At 39.6% G+C, this 18,787-nt stretch overlaps 1 protein-coding gene across 1 annotated transcript in view; it reads right to left on the reverse strand.

Annotated features, from left to right (window-relative positions):
- Positions 1-540: 540 nt before the first annotated feature.
- Positions 541-18,787, reverse strand: part of LOC104915027 (FRAS1-related extracellular matrix protein 1-like) — a 197,618-nt gene continuing 179,371 nt past the window's right edge. The window contains exons 2-14 of the mRNA XM_010725669.3: positions 17,642-18,143; positions 13,227-13,321; positions 12,368-12,669; positions 11,677-11,873; positions 10,735-11,058; positions 8,855-8,963; positions 7,472-7,603; positions 4,861-5,205; positions 4,089-4,231; positions 3,451-3,647; positions 2,197-2,287; positions 1,223-1,390; positions 541-777 (exon numbers count right to left, since the gene is read on the reverse strand). Of these exons, the coding sequence (XP_010723971.2) occupies positions 556-777; positions 1,223-1,390; positions 2,197-2,287; positions 3,451-3,647; positions 4,089-4,231; positions 4,861-5,205; positions 7,472-7,603; positions 8,855-8,963; positions 10,735-11,058; positions 11,677-11,873; positions 12,368-12,669; positions 13,227-13,321; positions 17,642-17,872 (2,556 nt within the window). The 5' untranslated portion in view covers positions 17,873-18,143 and the 3' untranslated portion in view covers positions 541-555. The remainder of the gene's footprint in view (positions 778-1,222; positions 1,391-2,196; positions 2,288-3,450; positions 3,648-4,088; positions 4,232-4,860; positions 5,206-7,471; positions 7,604-8,854; positions 8,964-10,734; positions 11,059-11,676; positions 11,874-12,367; positions 12,670-13,226; positions 13,322-17,641; positions 18,144-18,787) is intronic.

The raw sequence follows: 18,787 nt of genomic DNA on the forward strand, positions 1-18,787 counted from the left end.
CAATATCCATCCCTGATGACAACACGATACAACAGGAGGCAATACTTTAGGAGCAGCCATTGTAGGATAGCCTTCTTTGCCTAACAGAATGAAATAAAGTCAAGAAGCTGTAATTCTGCATGTATGTAGGAAGCCAGCATCCTGTTCTCACCACAAATACAGCAGCAATATTTGCATCTTCAGATTAATCAGTGTCAAAACAAGCCTTTTTGTAAGTCTGATAAACACATAACTTCCATAAAAGAAGAAGCTTGTAAACATTGCCCTCTTCACAAGAGCTATATGGCTGAACATAGAATTGCCTCCTCACCTGCACAGGGCAGTACTTTATAGAGACACCTACTTACATATGGCTATGGCAGCTCCATTTACTGGCAACACTTTTGCTCAGACACCACAGTGACCGTTGTGGTCATCAGGTTCAACAAGAAGTTTTGGCTTGGAGCTACACTATCTGAGCAATGCAGTGCTGTAGCCTCCACACCTTGCTCTGCCTCTCCACAGGGATCTTGTTCATCTAGACAGGACACTCAGCTGTCACAAGAAGAAAAGCAGTCACTCTTCTAACCTGACTGCTAGGGTACGCAGGTCCCGGCAGGAAAGCTTGTCACCCTCCTTCATAGGAACGCCATTCAACTCCACTGCCCCATGCTGAGGCTGTCGCTGCAGAAGGAGGAAGAGATGTTCCTGTTTTGTGTCCACGTCAGAGACGAGAATGTGTCCCTCTGTGACAGTGCTCAGGCCACCCTCTTCCACTCTCAAGTGGCTTGTAAAAACCTGCATGGAGGAGAATGCTGAATTGATGTTTCCATCTGCACTTCAATTTTCTGTAGTACTAGTTCATGTGACACCTTGAAAGTCAAAATGGCAAAGGCTGCACTCTTTTCTGCTGTGCTGGAAAAACATAAGGAATTTGCAAACAATATGTCCTGATACACACATCCCTGATCTGATCTCATTCAGAAACCCATAAGCAAATAAGGAGGGATTTAGGACTTGTGATTGCAACTGTTAGCTTACGTGCTGCAAAAAATCACGTTGCATTCTTACCAAACTTTGCCTTCCTCCTCTGCCCCACTGAAGCCAACATGCCAGACACAGAAACCCTTTCCCATGGAAGATTATTCTTTTAAGTCAGTCCAGTCAGGAAACTTCCTTACATTTCTGTTTCTACCCCAAGCCATTTCCAAACTCTTCACCCTTCACCTCTCCATCGTCCTACCTCTGGGGCTTGGTTGTCCACAGGAAGAATAGTAATATTGAAGCAGATTCCATACAAAGTGCCACCATGCTGATTGCTGACAGAAAATACAAACTGGACTTGTTGAGGATTGGGCCCAATGTCCTGCAGTGGGGGCATGTAAGCAACTTTCATATAGTTCACAGCATGCTGTAAAAAGTGAAGAGGCATTCACATAAGAGGAGAAGATGGGTGTAGCCATTAGCCAGGACATTAAAAAACTTTTTCATCCCCTCTTTAGATGTTACATGAACTTTCTAAATTTATTCCATAAACTCCTTACACTCTTTATCTACTGACAGTTTGTGACATTCTGCCCACCGAGGTAGGGTGCCCACACAGACAGGCCAATGAAAGAGACTAAAATAGTCACCAAAATCTTCCATTCAGACACACATAGTAGGCCAGAGATTCAGACCAGGTAGACTCAGAGCTCTCACCAGTACAGTATTACAGTGGTCACCACTACACAGCCTTAACCATTCTTCATGATACAGAACAGGACACATTAACAATATTCTAAAAAAAGATATCTGTCAAACTACAGAACAAAATCCTGTAAAAGCGAACATAGGTCTGTTCTGGCCTGTTCCACAACTACCAGTGGAGACACCAAGGAGAAACAGAGAACTGTCAGGGCTCCATTTCTGTATTTTGTGCACTTTTTTTTCATCTCAGCATTATAAAGAAGCCAAATTCAGCCCACTCTAAGCAACTGCAACCCCTGAAGCTTTCAGATGGAGAGCTACATTTGCAGATATGAAGCATGATGAAAATTTGTTTTAAAAATTGGAATTGAATTAGCAAGAATTTAATTAGCTCTTCTAAAGCAATGTTCATGTAGTAGTACTGCAATTCACTTTTCACCTCTTGTTTTCTTGTCAGGAAAAAGCTACGTGTCTGACTGTTCTTAAGAGTGTTTGGCACCATTTATACTACCATGTAAAACAACAAACCTGAGTAAATGATCTCAGAGCAAGAGCAGCAGGATCCTTGACCAGTTTGGGTATGGTGTCCACCATAAACAGCTTCCCAGCATCGGAGTGGCTATACAAAAACATGCATGTTAGCAATACTAAAGAACAGGAAAAACAGCAGTCAGGAAGTTTGGTCTTGTGTTTCAAATTAACTTCCCATTCCCAACTTCACTGAAAGGAAAAACTTTTTCTTTCTTCTATCCCTACTATTCTTCAAAGTTTATGACAGAACTCTCACCACAAGTGAGTCTTTCAGCACTGTGAAAGAAATTACTGCATATCTTAAAAGCAAGCACTGGGATTTCTGCTGATGTGTCTCTGCACATCTCAGCTATCGGCTTCGGTGCAGCTGGGCCTATTTACACCACCTGCAATGCTAGCCAATCACACTCTTAATGCTTACATGCCTGCAACTATCAGTATGTAAAAAAAATGAAATTATTCTGTTTCTCTTTCGTCTTACAAACTTCTCCAGTCAAGAAGTTTGACCAAGCCATCTTTGCAGTGGAGACAACAGCAGTGCCTGTGCCTCATCAGCTGGAGAAGAAGCTGTCTAAACACCATTCCCCCTCTGCTACTTAATGATTCTTTGTGGCTTGAGGTTAGAATTGCAGATGCTGATCTGCAGCATAAACCATGTAGTGGTTTAAAGTTTTCTAAGTTTTAAAGTTTAGCACATAGTTGTCAATGCAACCAACTGCAAAAATATGTTTTACCGAACAGTGAAACAGCTTCAGCAACATGTAAATTGCTCTTACAGCAATTTACCACATGCCCTTGTTGTCCCCTGCAGCCTATCCTGCCTGCCATTCTGATACAGGTTCCTGGTCCAGGACCTCACAACACCATGGCAGTAGCACACTGCCTAGAAATAGCTGTAGCACCTCATGTTCTCAGTCTCAGTAGCTCCAGGTCAACACAAATCTATTAATTACAAAAGCTTCTGTGAACTGTATCCAAGGAAATGTAGAATCCAACTGCTCAGCGTAAAATGCAAATCTGAGGTAGAGACTTCAGGTGCATTTCTTGCTAAACAATTCAACTGTATTATTCTGCTGTTTTTAGCTGTAACTTAGCCTTAAATATTAACAAGAGATGTGCACTCAGCTATTATCACCTGCTCTTTAAGCAAACAGATGGAAATCCTGAAATACAGGCACTCTGTCTCCACTGAAACTGCTATTCTTACTCTTTGCTCGATCCCACCTCGAAGATACAGCAGGCCACACCTACCCATTGACACAAGAGAAAAATGGGGAAGAGGTTATGGTGTACGTGAGTTCCCTATCGTGCTCTTCCACATCTATAAAGTGGAGATGTTTCTTAGTTAGGTAAGCAATCTCAGTCTCCTTAACAACCAGGTGGCGGGTCACTCCTGGAACTTCTCTGGGTAGCTGATCATCCACAGGTAAAATGTGCACCATCATCACCTAAAATGAGAAGATGGCAAAATCAACAACCATTCCCTTGATGAGAAAGTGTTGAAGCAATAGTTTACACACTTGCATACAGAAATAACTATATCACTGGAATACGAGATACACGATGCTCAAATCTCAAAACTCTCAGCAGTATTCCTTTTTTTCCACAAGCAATGCTGGATGTTCAACTCCTGGGTTGAACAGTCCTTTCACTGTTGGCTTCAGGAGGTCTGTTTGGTTTGTTTGTATCAGCTCTGAATCTAATATTTACAGCATTTAATGTTATGGTTTGGGAGAAATTCACTGATAACAGACAAAGAGCATTACCCCATGAAAAACAAGTAAGCCAAGAAGTATGGTTGATGGCAAATAGGAGAGATCTATCCCAGTTTTATTTGAAAGTCTTGCAGAAGTTGAAAGTTCCCTCCCAGAGATGCTTCAATGTCGTACCTGTGGCTTTGAGAGATTGGGAGGGTCATGGCTATCACACAGCACAAACTCAATAGAATCTTCAAATACTTCTCCTCCCAAATGATGATAGTAAATTATTCCATTAAACAGATCCCTCTGAAGAAAACTGCTGACAGGATACCCTGTTTAGTGAAAGAATATATCTTCTATTGAATTGTGCATTACTTTAATCCTACATAAATACTATCAATTACCAGTGCAAGTAAATAGTAAATAGTGAGGCATCATGCCTCCTTTCTCACTCCAGCTAAGGCAAGATCTTTGAAACATTTTCTCATTGTCTTTCATGTTTCCTGCAGATCATTACCTTCATTTCCATATCACTCAGTAACCATTCAAAAAAATGCAGCAACACAGCAACTGGCTAACACCTCTATGTAGAGGATAAAAGAATCTGCATTACAGCCAGACTCCACAGTCTAACACAGGAACTCTGAGCTCAGTTCATCTACTGGCTTTGGGCCTTGTAGATAAAATATCTCCTGACTAGCTCAGTTCCTCTTGAGGGGAAAAAAAAAAAACAAATTGGAGAAATAAATGGAAAACTTATGTGCTAAGTTGTGTTCTGTTATAACTTGCCTGGTGCAAACATAGACCAACATTAAAGAAAAGTGAGAATTTGCACACGTAATAACAAAAGTCTAAAGTTTCCATTATTCACCCTGAGCTGAAGTTTAGTTGTCATGTTTAATACAGTTAAAAAAAATGAGAGGAAAAAGAAAATTGTGCTATTGTGGATGTGTTTCATTACCTATTAAGTTTGGCCCTGGTTTCTTCATTATTTCTCCAGCTTGTGGTGGCTTGGTAATATTGAATACTATGTAGTCATCACTGGAATCCATGTCAGAAGCTTGAAGCATGGAGACTTGGATCAGGATCGTCTGTCCCTCCTGTGCTTCAATTGCCACATTGCTGATAAGAAATGGAGGGCTGTCATCTTTAGGGAGGATATTGATTGGAAACTTATGGCGAATACTATGCAGACCATCAAAAATCCTGAACACCACAAAATCCTTTGTGGAATCACTGTCATCGTGATGGTAGTAAACCACTCCAGTCTGAATATCAGAAACTGTAAACATGAATCCTTTTCCTCCTGTCAAAACAGCAGAAACAAATGCATTACAAATGTGTAGTTCAACCCCGAAGAAAATTCTTTCACCAATATAAGTTACTAAGGTAAAGACAAGGAGAATGTATTTCTAACTGAGGAGGGGGAGGAAAGAAACAAACACATTATTCTACTGGAAATAATTTTGCAGATATCAGAACAGTTAAGAATGAAGAATTTACAACCATGGTGGCACAGAAAAATCTTCTAAATGTGTACTGCATTAAGACAGTTTGAGATGCCAGTGATTTTAACTATGACTGTTTTCACTTTAATATCAAACTGCTTTCTTATCAGGACACTTTGCTTTTATTTCAAGAATCAAGGATGCTGTGCTCTGTAACTATAATTCCTTGTTCCAGTGAAAATAAAAAATTACATTTGCGGCTCTTGTTTTTTTTCTGCAGATGATTATGCATGAAAGAGAGACCATCGGCACTTCACTGAGCATTTTATACACTCATAAAATACTTCAGGCAGGTTAAAAGTTTTGTGAACTCCCAGCTGATGCAGGAATAGATGGTATACCAAGGGCCTCTAAGGAAAATATTTTTGGCCCTCCAAGCCGTGTGATATGCACAGAGACACTCACAGCTGCAGGTGCATTTTCACTCCCTTTGTTCCTTGAAGAGAATTACAGGTAGCTTTTAGGGTGCAGTGATGACTACTACATTTCCATCAAACAAAAAGAAGTGACAGGAGGCACAGAGTAATACCATGTATGCCTCTTTCTCTCTCAGGGTTTTTGCCTAGGACTGGCATTACAAAACTTCGTGCATGTGCACTCAAAGCACTGCACTGATCACATTGCAGGTAGACGGAATCCCTGCTCTGATTAAGGTGGTGCTGACTCACATCAGACTGTCCCTGGTCCACCTCCCACATGAGCTCCTCTGGAAATGAGGGCACTGAGAGCTTCTGCTTATAACGTGGCAGACAGCTGGTCCCACAGACCCCAAAACTGCATGCCAGGAGTTTCCTGAGATGAAACATACTTCATATGTCTCAGTAGTTTCTATTTCTGTCAAATTCTATGCATCACCTTCTTGCTTTATTAAAATGATTGTTCTATGTTTCTAGGCTGTGCGTTTTACTTAAAAACATTTAACCATCAAAAAGCCAGCATTAAGAGTGGCAGCATCTTCCCACACTGCTAACAGCAGTGATTTCTTTTACCTAACTGTTCTTTCCCAAAGAGAGCAGCACTGCAGTGACTCATCAGACTGCAAAGCAAAATCAGTGACAGTGAAAATGCAGAGGGCTAGAAAATTAGAAGTAATTTAATCACCTCTTTTTTCAAATAAGCCTTTAAACTGCTAGAAAATTGCAACCACATCCAAATGTTTTCTGTATTTGCCAATGAATCAAAATCACTCATCATTCCTTAAGCATCCCCAGTACCTAAATGGCAAAACATAACACCTGCATTTAACCTAGGCCATGCCTGCTCTATGACAATGATTTCTTTAAATTTTCAGCTTTGGGATTCAGTTGAAAGTTCAGAAAGTAAAAAGTTTAAACACATGTTTTTGTTGTTGTTGTTTGGGTTGTTGTTTGTTTTGATTTTTGTTTGTCTTCTTGGGGTTGGGTTGTGGGGTTTTTTTTTGTTTTGTTTTGCAGTTGCACAGCCGTGCCTGTGCCTTCTCCGAGGCTGCAGTAGAGGAAAGCCGTCAGCAGAGGGAGTGGAAGGCTGCCGGCAAGCCTGCTATGGGCAAGGCCTCTCCTGTGCTCCCCCGGCTCCCTCTGGCTGCGTTTTCCCGAAGTGAGAAGCGTAGGAGCAGCTCTTCCTCTCGCGCCTGTGGCCTCCTTCCTGGTGCAGCTCGAGGTCGCACACCGCCCCGCTGCCATTTCTCTGACTCTGCAGCACCGTCTCTGGGGAGACACCCGCATGAGAGCTGCTGCCTGTGCTCACTCACAGCACCGGGCGGAATTCATGCGCAGCGAGGAAAATATTAACCAATTGCATGTGTGAAATTGGCTTGTAGGAAAAACACCAGACTTTTTTTTCCCTACTTAATGATGGAGAGCACATAAATGCACTGTTTGCCAAAATGTCTATGCTATGCAACCGACTTTCCTTAGGAGCCTGTGAACTTTCAAAATTCCTGTTCTTCCACTGCACCTTCATTCCCCTGCACATCTGCCTCTCATGTATATCTGTTGGTGTCTCCATGACCGTCACATGGTCTGCCACCAGTCATCACTAGAGAAGGTATTTCCAGGACCCAAGTGTAAACAAGAATTTATTTACCTTTCACCGTGAGCCGCCCATGCTGTAAGCCATCAACTATGACCAAGCGAACATTTTGGATATCATCGTTGTCTACCACTTGTAGGTGCTGCCATGTGATCGGCCGGGATTGCCCTTCCAGGAGGCTGAGGCCTGCAAACAGCAGAGTTATTTCACAAAAGCATCACTCAAGGTTGCTAGTGCCCCTCTCTAAACATTTATGGAGTCAGGAAAAAATCGTGCTTGGTTCCATCTACATATCTGAGACAGACATCTCAAGAACAGCCTAAAAGCCTGATACCATCTTCTCTACTGTTACTGAATTTAAGGAATTTGTATTTCAGAGAAACAGCATATTCTGGTTCCCAGTTACCAAACAGACCATTTGGAATGATCTCTGGACATCTGTAGAGATGAAAGTGTTGTGTATGAGGTCTCACATTGTCTGAAGCTGGGCACTCCATTTCTTAGTGAGTCCGAATTTGAAAATCATATTGATATTCACAATGGAGGACAGTATCTCTTCTTTTTATTCAGACAGCCATTTCAGGTGGAGTTTCTCTTTTTCTCTTTTTCTCAAATCCTATCCTATTCCGCTGCAAAGAGATTGCTCCTTCTGTGGTGATAGTTTCAGACTTGTTTGGCCTTTGCCTTTTGTGGCTAAATATCAGTGTAAATTTTAATGTGAATGGAAGAGTCTGTCCCTTCCCCAGTGGGAAATGATAAACTTGTTTAAATGAGTTCAACATTTGTAGGCTTCAAATTGCTGTTGGTGTCTCATGCTCTGACCTGTATTCCCAGACTGTAATACAACAGTGACTTGCACAAGTCAATCCTTCCATGCCATGGTTGTTTTTCTCCTGCATGGTATCATGTATATTCTGATATGTGTTTTTCATATACTCAATTTTTAGCACTTGTATTTTCTCTTTCCAGTTTTCATCAATTCCCAGCTCCTACTTATTGCTTTACGATCTCATTCTCCCTCAGATTTTGAATGAGCATATCTGTCTAGTTTGTGACTCTTCTGCTCATTTTTTGAGATTTCTACTTAGAGCAGTACAGACAGCACACTATTCTATTACCTTTACTCTGTCATATATTTGTCTTTATTACTTAAACTCTTTTATGTCTTGTTCATTCTTGGAGAAAATGCTGTATACAAAAATCCTGATTTTTTTTTTTTGTAACTACTTTATTTTTATTTCAATTAAAACATTTGAGTTTCTACATTTCCCCCCCCCCAAAAAAAACAAGTGGAAAAAAAGGTAGATTTGCACTCTTTTCACTTAGTGATCCTTAAACTCCAGATGCAGAACTGAATTTTATAGCTCTGTCAAGATTTCCTGTGTCCAAAGTGTGATAAATTCTGTAGCAGAATAAACTGAGGAACAGAGATCTCACCTGTGTTCCATGAAACCCGAGGAGCGTTTGTATCTGCTGTTCTAATAGAAAGTTGCACTGTGAGTGGTAAACTCCTCTCAAAGTAGAAGTCGTGAACCTCAACCTCTAGCTATAATATAAGCAGACAAAGAGTTTATTGGCAAAAAGAGCCTGAAAAACAACTGTACCTCAAAACACATGCAGTGGGTTTTTATCTGAGAGATAAATCCTAGGAGATTTTAAGATCAGGTAATAAGTTAAAAAAAGAAACTTGATTTAGCTTATAAAGTGTATTTGAGATTCTGTACTTGATCTTGACTGCAATGTTCTTCCCAGCAAAAGATGGGAAGGGTAATTTGCAGTGTGCAGCAATCAACTTTAACTGTAGATTGGGATGCAATTAACACAACAATTAACATAAGACTTTTTAATATCAGTAATAAAAGAATAGGGCTTTTCCCACTTTTACATACCTGTAGGACTCAAAAAAATTGGAAGATAAAATACAGACTGGCATGGAGAAACAGATTTTAAAATTTTATATCTATATATTTAAGTATATCTATCAAACTGTTCAATGGCCTTGTAATTCTTAAATCTGCAGTGAATTCCAAAAGTAGAATGGTGAAGATGTGCTCCGTTTGGTAGGAGAAAGTTTGGTAGCATGATAGTTCCTCAAATTAAGGAAACAGCAAAAAGGCAGCTTCTCTGACAGCTTAGGTTAAAAAAGGCAAGTTCTATCAGCAAGAGATGCCAGACTGTATTACATCTGCTTTGCTTTCCAGTTTACCCTTTCTCTGTATTATCTTCCTCTGATTTCATGTTTCTTTGGACAGTTTCATTGCTTTAGTACCAACTATTTTGTTTTGTTTGGGTTATTTCTTAACTATTTAATCAGATTTAATTTCAATGTATTTATATTCTCCTTCAACTGATTTCTCTTCCTCCCATCCCTCTTTTTTATGGTTACCACTTATTTTTCTTATTTTGTGGTCTGTACTGGCACACTATTGAGTTCCACAAAATGTTTTGGTTACTTAAAAAATAAAGTAACACTGTCCCTAAAGTGGGAGACATTCACTTTCAGCACTCTGTGGCAGATCTGGAGCGACAAACATCACTTACAACAAAAGTGGAAAAGGTAGAAGTGATGCTCTGTTCTTTCACATAAAACAGAAATGTGTTTTTACAACCTTGGCCTTACATACTTTGGCATTTGGTCTAGTTACTTACTTACTACAAACCTGCACCAGCCTATTCTCACTGCTTCTATCATATTTTCAGAGTTAGTGACGTAGTTTTAATCATCCTAGCAGGAACTACTAGGGACCCCTTCATGCTACCCCTACACCACCACTGCTGCAGTAGGCTGTGAAATCCAGTGGCAGTCCTGAACTTTGTCCGCCTTCTGTGGTTTTAGGTATGTGTCTAAAGAGCACAGAGTTCACTACTGTCACATAGGCATAAAACAGAAGTGGAAAAAGAATAGCTGGCCCTACCAAAGGCTATAGAGTGTGTTTAAAAGAATGATGCTTCTATTCCCTTCATTAAATAGGGATAATAGAAATAATAATTATAAGAAGAACAGCAGATGAACAAGAAGAAGATGAACAAGAAGATCTAAAAAATACTGTTTAGATATTCACTCATTGAAGGATTATAAATTTTTGAGTTCAAAGAAATTACTTAAGTTGTGAGCAAAGACCTGGTTTGCGTTAGACAGATAAGCTGATATCAGTCATAGTGGTAAAAGATATTGTCTCAGACCCTGCATTGTGTACAGTTAGAGAAATAATATTTACTTTTTCTGGAAGAAAAAAAAAAGGAAAAAAAAGTGTTTATTTACAGCTTATAGAATCTTGAGAAGAAAAACAGAAAATGTTCAGGCATCACACTTTTACCTCATAATTCCTCTTCTCTGTGTGGCTGTTGTTTGGAGGCTGATAAGCAATAAGCATTTCACTGAGATCTTTCCATGTGAAGGAACCAACAGGCTTTGTGTGGTCTGATAGATGAGTAATGAAGCCTTGCAGAGGTGGCTTTGTAATGTTGAACACCAGCAGGGACTTTGGAGTTTCCTTGTCTTCAGCATCAACCGTTGTGGTTGTAATGGGAGTTAAAATAAATTGGTCTACTTCCAAGATGAACTTTGTCATTGGAACAGCCTTGGGTTTTTGATTGGGCATAGCACTTTTAATCTGAATAGGGAGCCACGCATACTCAGTCTACAGCAAAGAGAAAAAGGAGAACTAAAAGGAAGAAGTGGAGCAAACCAAGTAAGTTCAATTTTCATTACCTTCACATTGATAGTTGGGACACTTGTTAAAGTGATATATTATAGAAGAATTTAAACATCTTATTGAAAAAAATGCCCAGAATAAATTATTTTGACCTCAGTAAAGGTCTTCCAGGTTCACTCGTCTTATTAGTGTTCTTAATTCTGGGCTGAAACAACTTGCCTAATTCGATGCGAATTTCATGAATAATTTTACCTGACAGAAGCATATACATGAGCCATTAATTATTATTAGCTGAATATGTTCACACAGCTCTTAGCTTATAAATTACTACATATATGTTGAAGTCAGTGCAGTTCATGCTCTATAAAGATGTGGAATTATGCCAGGGTTAATATTTAAGTAGTCTAAACTACTTAAGACTAGCAGTAAACATCCAGAGTTGCATCTTTCATAATGCATTTAATCTCTCCAGCTGGTAACAAAAACAATGAAACACCCACGAAGGCCCACTACCTATCTTAAAGATAAAAGGGAGCAACAGATTTCTTTTTATTTTTTAATCAGGAAGACAATCAAACATTGTAAGGTTGCATAAAATTCTACCTTGTGCAGAGTTTTGCTTCTGCTGTCTGTGAGATCCAGCCTCACTGGAATATAATCAATATCTGGCGAGCAAGGGTCAAGGTGCTTATATCGAATGCCCTTCCTCAAAAACTCTTCACAGCTCATTTTTGCGTTATGGATGACTCTCAGTCCCAACACACAGGTCCTGTTTCTGCACTGCTGGCCTGGGCTGTGCTCTGTAATCCAACAGAAGCCATAGAGAAACAGTTAGCTGAGCAGAAACCAGTGTGGGAAGCCTGTTCTTAGGGCTAAGCCTGACAAAAAGCCAGTGTGATGACAGTTAGGACTCCTTTCCCATTCTAACTTTTCCTACAGGTTTTTGTTCTTAGCTGAGATCTTTCTGCTCCAGCTTCCCTTGGTTCTTGGGGAAGTGCTACCTCCAACAATTCCCAGTGCTGTTTGTACAGGATTTTGGCACTGCCAGAATCATCACATTGATCTATAGATCTAGGAGCTAAAAACCAGATTCCTGTTTGGGAATTACTGACCATCGGTGAACTGAATTTTGCCCCACACAGACTTCATGATCCTTTCAGTGTGCAAGACAGCTCAAGCTGTTCATTAAACTTCACATGACCCACTCTTACCCAGCATGTCTGGAGCAAGCAGCTGACTTAATCTACCAGGACTCTTTGAACCTGCTAATACAAACAACTAAAGTACATCATACTAGGGCCAAGGAGGAAGCTCTGTGGTTGATCCCCTCGAAGCTGTTCCTGCTGCACGTCCCCCAGCATGAGCTGGCCATGAGCAGGCAGGTGGGTTTCTGAAGAGGCTATGGAAATGGTGCATTCCAAATTCATCTTCCTGTTGTAGTCAAAAGTGAGGATGTTCTTATCGATTGCCCTGGACAGACCGTAGTATTCAGGCACCTCCAAAGTTCGGGAGCGCATTTTGATGATGTTACAGTCTGGTTCAAGTAACTGAACGTGGAGAGTGAATGTTTCTACAAATGTTTCATTTTCTGTAAACCTATGGGTAATAAGAAAAAAATAATTGCACTTCATCCCCTTTCTGATGCTCTTCGTGAATTTGGTGTTAACCTCACTTTCTAAACAGAATTACTTGAAGCCTTTTCTCTCTTGTGCACTCAAATCCAGATCTCCAGAGACCATGAGATACACCTGCTCATCTCTTCCGACTTGTAAATAGATTTTAGAAAGGAATAGGTTATTAATTGCCTATATACAGGGACACATGTCCTTGTTAGCAGTAAAACACAGAACATGCTGTGCTCTCAAGTACTGCTACCTCTTCAGTAGCAATCAGAAAAATCACTGGTTTTCTGTAACGAACAAGCCGGGTAATAACAAACACATTTTCACTTTCACATTTTTGCGTACCTGAAATGCGTTGCAAATAATGTAAAATAGATGGTTGTTCTTTTCTGCTGCTGCAGCTGAATCTATGTAGTTACCTAATGTTACAACAGAACCTTTTTTTTTTCCATGAAAAATGGTCTACTTGCTCTTCCTGAGAGTGCTGTGTTCTGAAAATACAGCAAAGTATGATGACCCGGTTCTGCTTACCTGTACAGCCTAAGCATGACTGTGTCTGCATCTAAAATCGGACAGCCGTTGTGGGTGTACTTGACTTCATTAAGGTGAAAGTGACAGTCAAAAACCTATGCAAGAGAAAGAACAGACAAGTACAATGCTATTGAGGAAGCTAACTTCACAGCTTCTGTTTCACTTCTCTCTGGCTGTCAAGAATGCATTGGCCTGGGGAAGTCTTTAATCTAGTTTATTCACCTATTCTCTGGTCTCTCAGAGAAAGCCAGAACAAGCACAGTAACTGGGAATGCTAGCACTCTGCCATAAGAAAGGCATGCCAGGGCAATTGCTTCTTGCCACCACTTCCCTCCTCTCTCCTCTCACTCAGTAATCAGTTTGAGCACTCACTTCTCTGTCATTGCAGACTGTGGATGTATGGATGCATCTGTTTTCAGGACAAGAACTGTTTTCAATTGGTCTGAACTGCCAGCAGTTCCTGCAGAATTGTATCGAGTTTAATTGCTTTTAAAATTGCTTGTGACTGTAGCTTGATTATACAGTAAATCCTATTATTGGATTGGCCACTATAATTGGAATACAACTTTGAGTCTGTGAAATTTTTCTGTTGGAAACTTTGCTACATCATATGTTTTTGGAACACTGACTTTGTACTTGCAGCCCTTTTCTGGACCAGGTGACATTTCTCTGTACTGTACCAACACCCGGTCTAATCCTGTGACATAAAAGCAACATCAAATGAAGTTCACATCAAAAATGAAGTTCACATCAAATGTGCACTAATTTAAAAGAGATTAATTCTTATGCCACACCTGGTATGAATAAAATTTGAAAACTTGCCTGGCCACTGTACAGCTTATGCATAGGCAAACGATGTTCATATTTCATATTTGCAAAAAGAGCATGTTATTGTCAGCAAGAAAAAAAAGTTAATCACTACGTTTCTCTTGTGATTCCAGGTGAAGTTAAGCTTGGTTTTGATTCAGTTTCTAAGGGCAGTACTTACATGTGATTAGTTCTTCCATGGACTAAAATGAAATCTGTTTAGCATTCACTAATAATTCAGATGAGGCCATAACTAATGAGAATTAACACACAGATGCAAACAACAACTCTTTGCAGAGAACAGAGGAAATTTCATACTACCAAGCGTCTTTTAAAAATGTGGCTTGTTTTCATTAGCTACTTCTTCCCAGCCACTTTGGGGAATGGTAAAATGGAAAGGGCATTCTGGTGAGATTCTAAAATGTTAACTGGAATTGTGATAAATGGAGAAATTATTTAGATGCTCTGTATTTCAACGTAAAAATGAAGTAACCTTATAATTATTTATTCAGTATAGAAACATGCAAGTTCTAATTCTATGCAGTAGCTAGATAGAAACAAAAACCAGTAGTTCTTAACATTCTTCAGTGTGAATCCATGAAACAGCCAAGATGCATGTCTTGCACATTTATATGCACATTAATAGTTAATTTAGAAATTAGGGCTTATCACCTTTTCTTGTTACTGGAAGTGTTCATTTCCACTAAAGTTATTCTCAGAGTCTCAAGATATATGATAATTGTTCTATATTTCATGTGATTTTAAAAGGTGCTGCCTGCTTTTATCTTTTATCAAGAAGTACATTGTACAAAGTAATTTTTTTCCAGTAAGTAATGAATTAGTTTATTATCAGATACATATACATGAATTTACGACTCTGTTTCAACTGGCTAAAATGACCTTGGGCCAATCCATGATATTGCACCAAGGAAGGTACAGTTGTTTTTTTTATTTGCTGGTATTGCTTAGAAAAAGAGAACAAGAACTCAAGAAAATCTGATTCACATATGGTGAAGGTTCTGACTATGTTGCAGTTGTTTTCAAATATCACAGAGACACTCATTATTTTCCAGAACTTGGGAAACAATATGTGTTTTCTTGTTTTTTCTTTTATCTCCCTTTCTTCATGCAAGATAACAAAACATGAAAGGGAGAGGTAAGTAATGAATTAGATAGTCCTAAGTGACATTATAGGAAAAAAGATAAGTAGTCAGAGGTGTCAAGTGGTCAAGTCAAAGAAAAATACAAATGATACAGAAAAGCTGCTCATATTATAGCTTCCTGCAGTTCAGTAACATCACTGGTGTAAATCAGTGTAGAGCCCTCAAGGTCTGTAGGATTTTTCTGACTTGTAGGCCTGACATGCACATGGCAATCAGATATTCCTCCAGTGATACCAGAGGAGACTGCTTACAACTGAGGGGCTGGCTACTCATATAACTCAGATAACTGATTTCTTTTTTTTACTAGACATTATTATTTTCACCTCTTAATTGTCAACGAGGGGTAGAAAATGAAAGACCTTTCCACAAAAATCTGTTAACACTGATTGATTATCATATATGTGTATAAGACTCAATCTGCTTTGCAAAAAAGAAACATCTGTTTTATGTTTTCTAATATATTTTCCTTTTATATGAACAGCCAGCTCTAATTGTCTATAAACTCAGTAGGTACAACAAAGGAGATCTGAATCTTCTCCTAATTACCACCAAGCTTTGTTTTTTTCCAGTTCAACTGCTTTTAAATTACAAATTATAATTACATTGTCACACATTCCTAGTACATTACTCACTTTAATGACAGTAAAACAGATCTGATCAGGGATACTTTCTGGCTGCATTATTTCCTGATAGAAGGAGCGTGAGTGGCAACAGGATGGCCAAACTCTGGGAAACTCTTTCAGGAATGGTTAAGGTTCAGGCAGCACATCCAATTATATCATAAAAAACAGAAACCCTCATCTTTTGAAAGTTGTTTTGTGCTTCCCTACCTGGGGAATAGGACTGTAGATAAGCTGACTTGGAAGCATATTGCAGTGGTCCTACCTCGAAGAGGATGGAAAAGGGAGAAGGCACTTTTCCTAACTTTTCCCGGGACTCAGGACAGGGTAGATGGAGGGGAGGCATCCCACACCTCCAGCTTGGTACCCCACATCCACCTACCCAGAAATGCTCATCCTTTCAGGTGCACCCATAGCCTCCAAGAGGTTAGAGACCTTTGCATAGGCACAGACTCAGCTGTGCATTCTCAGATTGGGACCATGACAGAACAGACATTTAAAAGAGGTTAGTCTGAGAGCAGAGGAAGACAAGGACCGTAGGTATATCAGAAAGTAAGTTGTGATGCATACGTATCTCCTGGTGCCTCTGAAAAATGCTGACTCTGTGCTTAAAGCATGCTAGGTTGCAGAGGAAAAGTGGCTTTTTCAAAGTACCTAGGTCCTACTGCACATTAGTGGCTGAGGCAGAAGTTGAAAGCAAATTCAACCACACAGTTAACTGCCCTGCATATGAAAGTGTTCTCCTGGCAAAGAGGCATGTAAGTCTCTCCTTTTCTTCTAGTGGACCTAACTAGGCCAGGGAAGTGGAAGGGGATAAGGGGCCCTGAGCTTATAGAAGCCCTGGGGAAGATTCCCAGCAGAGGCCCTGCACCTCCTGGGGCCAGGCTCTGGAGGAGAACACACACTCACTGCTCATTGTCTGCTGCTTTCCTTGGGATAGAAAGTGCTGGTTTGCCTGAAGTAATAGTGGTGCAAAATGGTGCAAAAAAGAAAGAAAGTCGACAAGCAGGCCAGATGCTTTGAAAAACATGAGACTGGTATTTCTGCATTGGCCTTGCAGAGACCACCAGAAACCTGAGAGGAAGAGAAAAACTAGACATATGCCAATGCACGGAAGTATATGCTTAACTTTTCAAACATAGACAAAAGCTGTTGGGTTATGGTTCATTTTAAAATCATTAATCTTCTGTCTCTACCGTTACATTTTCTCATCAACTACTTCTAATTCCTTCTTCCAATGACTTAGATAGGAGATTTTTTAAGCAAATGAGTAGCAGAACAGTGACATATAAAACACATTTCACCATTCCTACAAGCTCAAAATTTTAAAAGTAAACAATTTTTTAAAATGTATTTGCCATGTGTTAGCAATTTGGCTGTTGCAGAGCAGAGTAAACAATACTGTACATAATGTGCTTATTGTAGGCGATGATTTTTTTCCTAATTGTTCCCAAGGTAGTGGCTGTGTGACTGAAATGCAGAATGTTCTAGCTGGCTACACATTACCCAAGGGGAGTGGATACTGATATGGTAGAAAAACAGGCAACTGTGAGACTGTGAGAGATGTGTCCTACCCCAAAGTTTTGAAATGCTCGTTCTACATTTGTGAAAGAAGGCTCTGACCAAAATCATTTCTATACCTTTGTGTTATTGAACTCAGCTTTTTTTTTTATTTCAGGAGTGCTATTCTCTGTCAGCTGGCTACTTTTAGTAAAAAAAAAGTGAATCTTATTCAAACGGAACATTCAGATTTTTGTGCTTTAAGCAGTACCCAAAAAGAATTATGTGAAGCAATATTCAGAACAGCAAAAAAGGGCCCAAATACCTGTGGAGTTAGCTTCCCAACCCTTTGCGTTATTGGCTCGTTTCTCACAACTTCGACTTTGCACACATCCTTCTCTCTGGGGATGGAAAACTTGAGGTCATCTTCTGACAGGAAAACAGACTGTCCTTTCATCACTTTAATGCCACGGTTGACACTTATAAAAGAGGAGCAGACAGCTCTTAGGAAAACAGACAGCAATAGTAACAACCAGGTTTTCTCAAAGGGCTTCATGTTGTGAGGCTACGCCAGCTCTTTTCTGCTGGTGGAAAAGTTCTTGACAAAAGGAGTCTTCTCTTCCTCCTCCAGCAAACGCTCACTGTATAATGGAGCACCAAAACGTCAGTCACAGGTAAAAACGTACCACTTTTCTATTATGATGAACCTTTTAACTGCAGTTTGAACAGATGCCTTTCAAAATGTCCTCAAGTTTTTATAAAGTTCATTGGTCAAGGCTGAGGAAATGACGAATGTTCTCTCTGACCACTTTCAATGTCTGCAAATCCTAAAAATAAACAGGGAGAAATGATATAAGATATTGAACGTCTGTTGAAAACAAACAAACAAACGCACTTCCTTATCATTGCTTTATAATTGCAGTTTATTTCAACAAGCAAATGAACTTTACCTTTGAAGACAGTTATTGAGAATGCATGTGCTCTGAATATTAGCTTTGTACCAATGAGACTTCTACCTCAACAAATCAGCTCTCAAAATGGATTTAAGGCACCTAAGCACATACAATCATTTGCTGTGTGGGACCCTCTGCTACTGTGAGATTTTTACTGCTGGACCACTTTAGCTAAGCTGAATAGCATTTTAATAAGAGTATTATCTTTATATAATCTTAATCTTTAATAAGAATCTGAGTAATTTCAAAGTACAGAAGGGAGTATTCGTTTGGATTCAATTTAGCTGAACGTAAAATAGAGGAAGTGTGGGCTTTTGTTAAATCCATTACTGTTTTGCCATTTAATGGTGGGAGATGGAGAGGGAGGAGGCATTTAACCTTTAGTTTAGAACACATTCATTGTACCTCTCTATTTTTCCTTTTATAGTGACAATTCCTGCGTGTCAATAGAGACGTATATGATGTTGAACTACAAAGATGAAGTGTTTCTTTTTAACAACAACAACAAAAAAAAAATT

This window comes from Meleagris gallopavo, chromosome Z (assembly GCF_000146605.3).
Source record: "Meleagris gallopavo isolate NT-WF06-2002-E0010 breed Aviagen turkey brand Nicholas breeding stock chromosome Z, Turkey_5.1, whole genome shotgun sequence".
NCBI classification, from domain to species: Eukaryota; Metazoa; Chordata; class Aves; order Galliformes; family Phasianidae; genus Meleagris; species Meleagris gallopavo.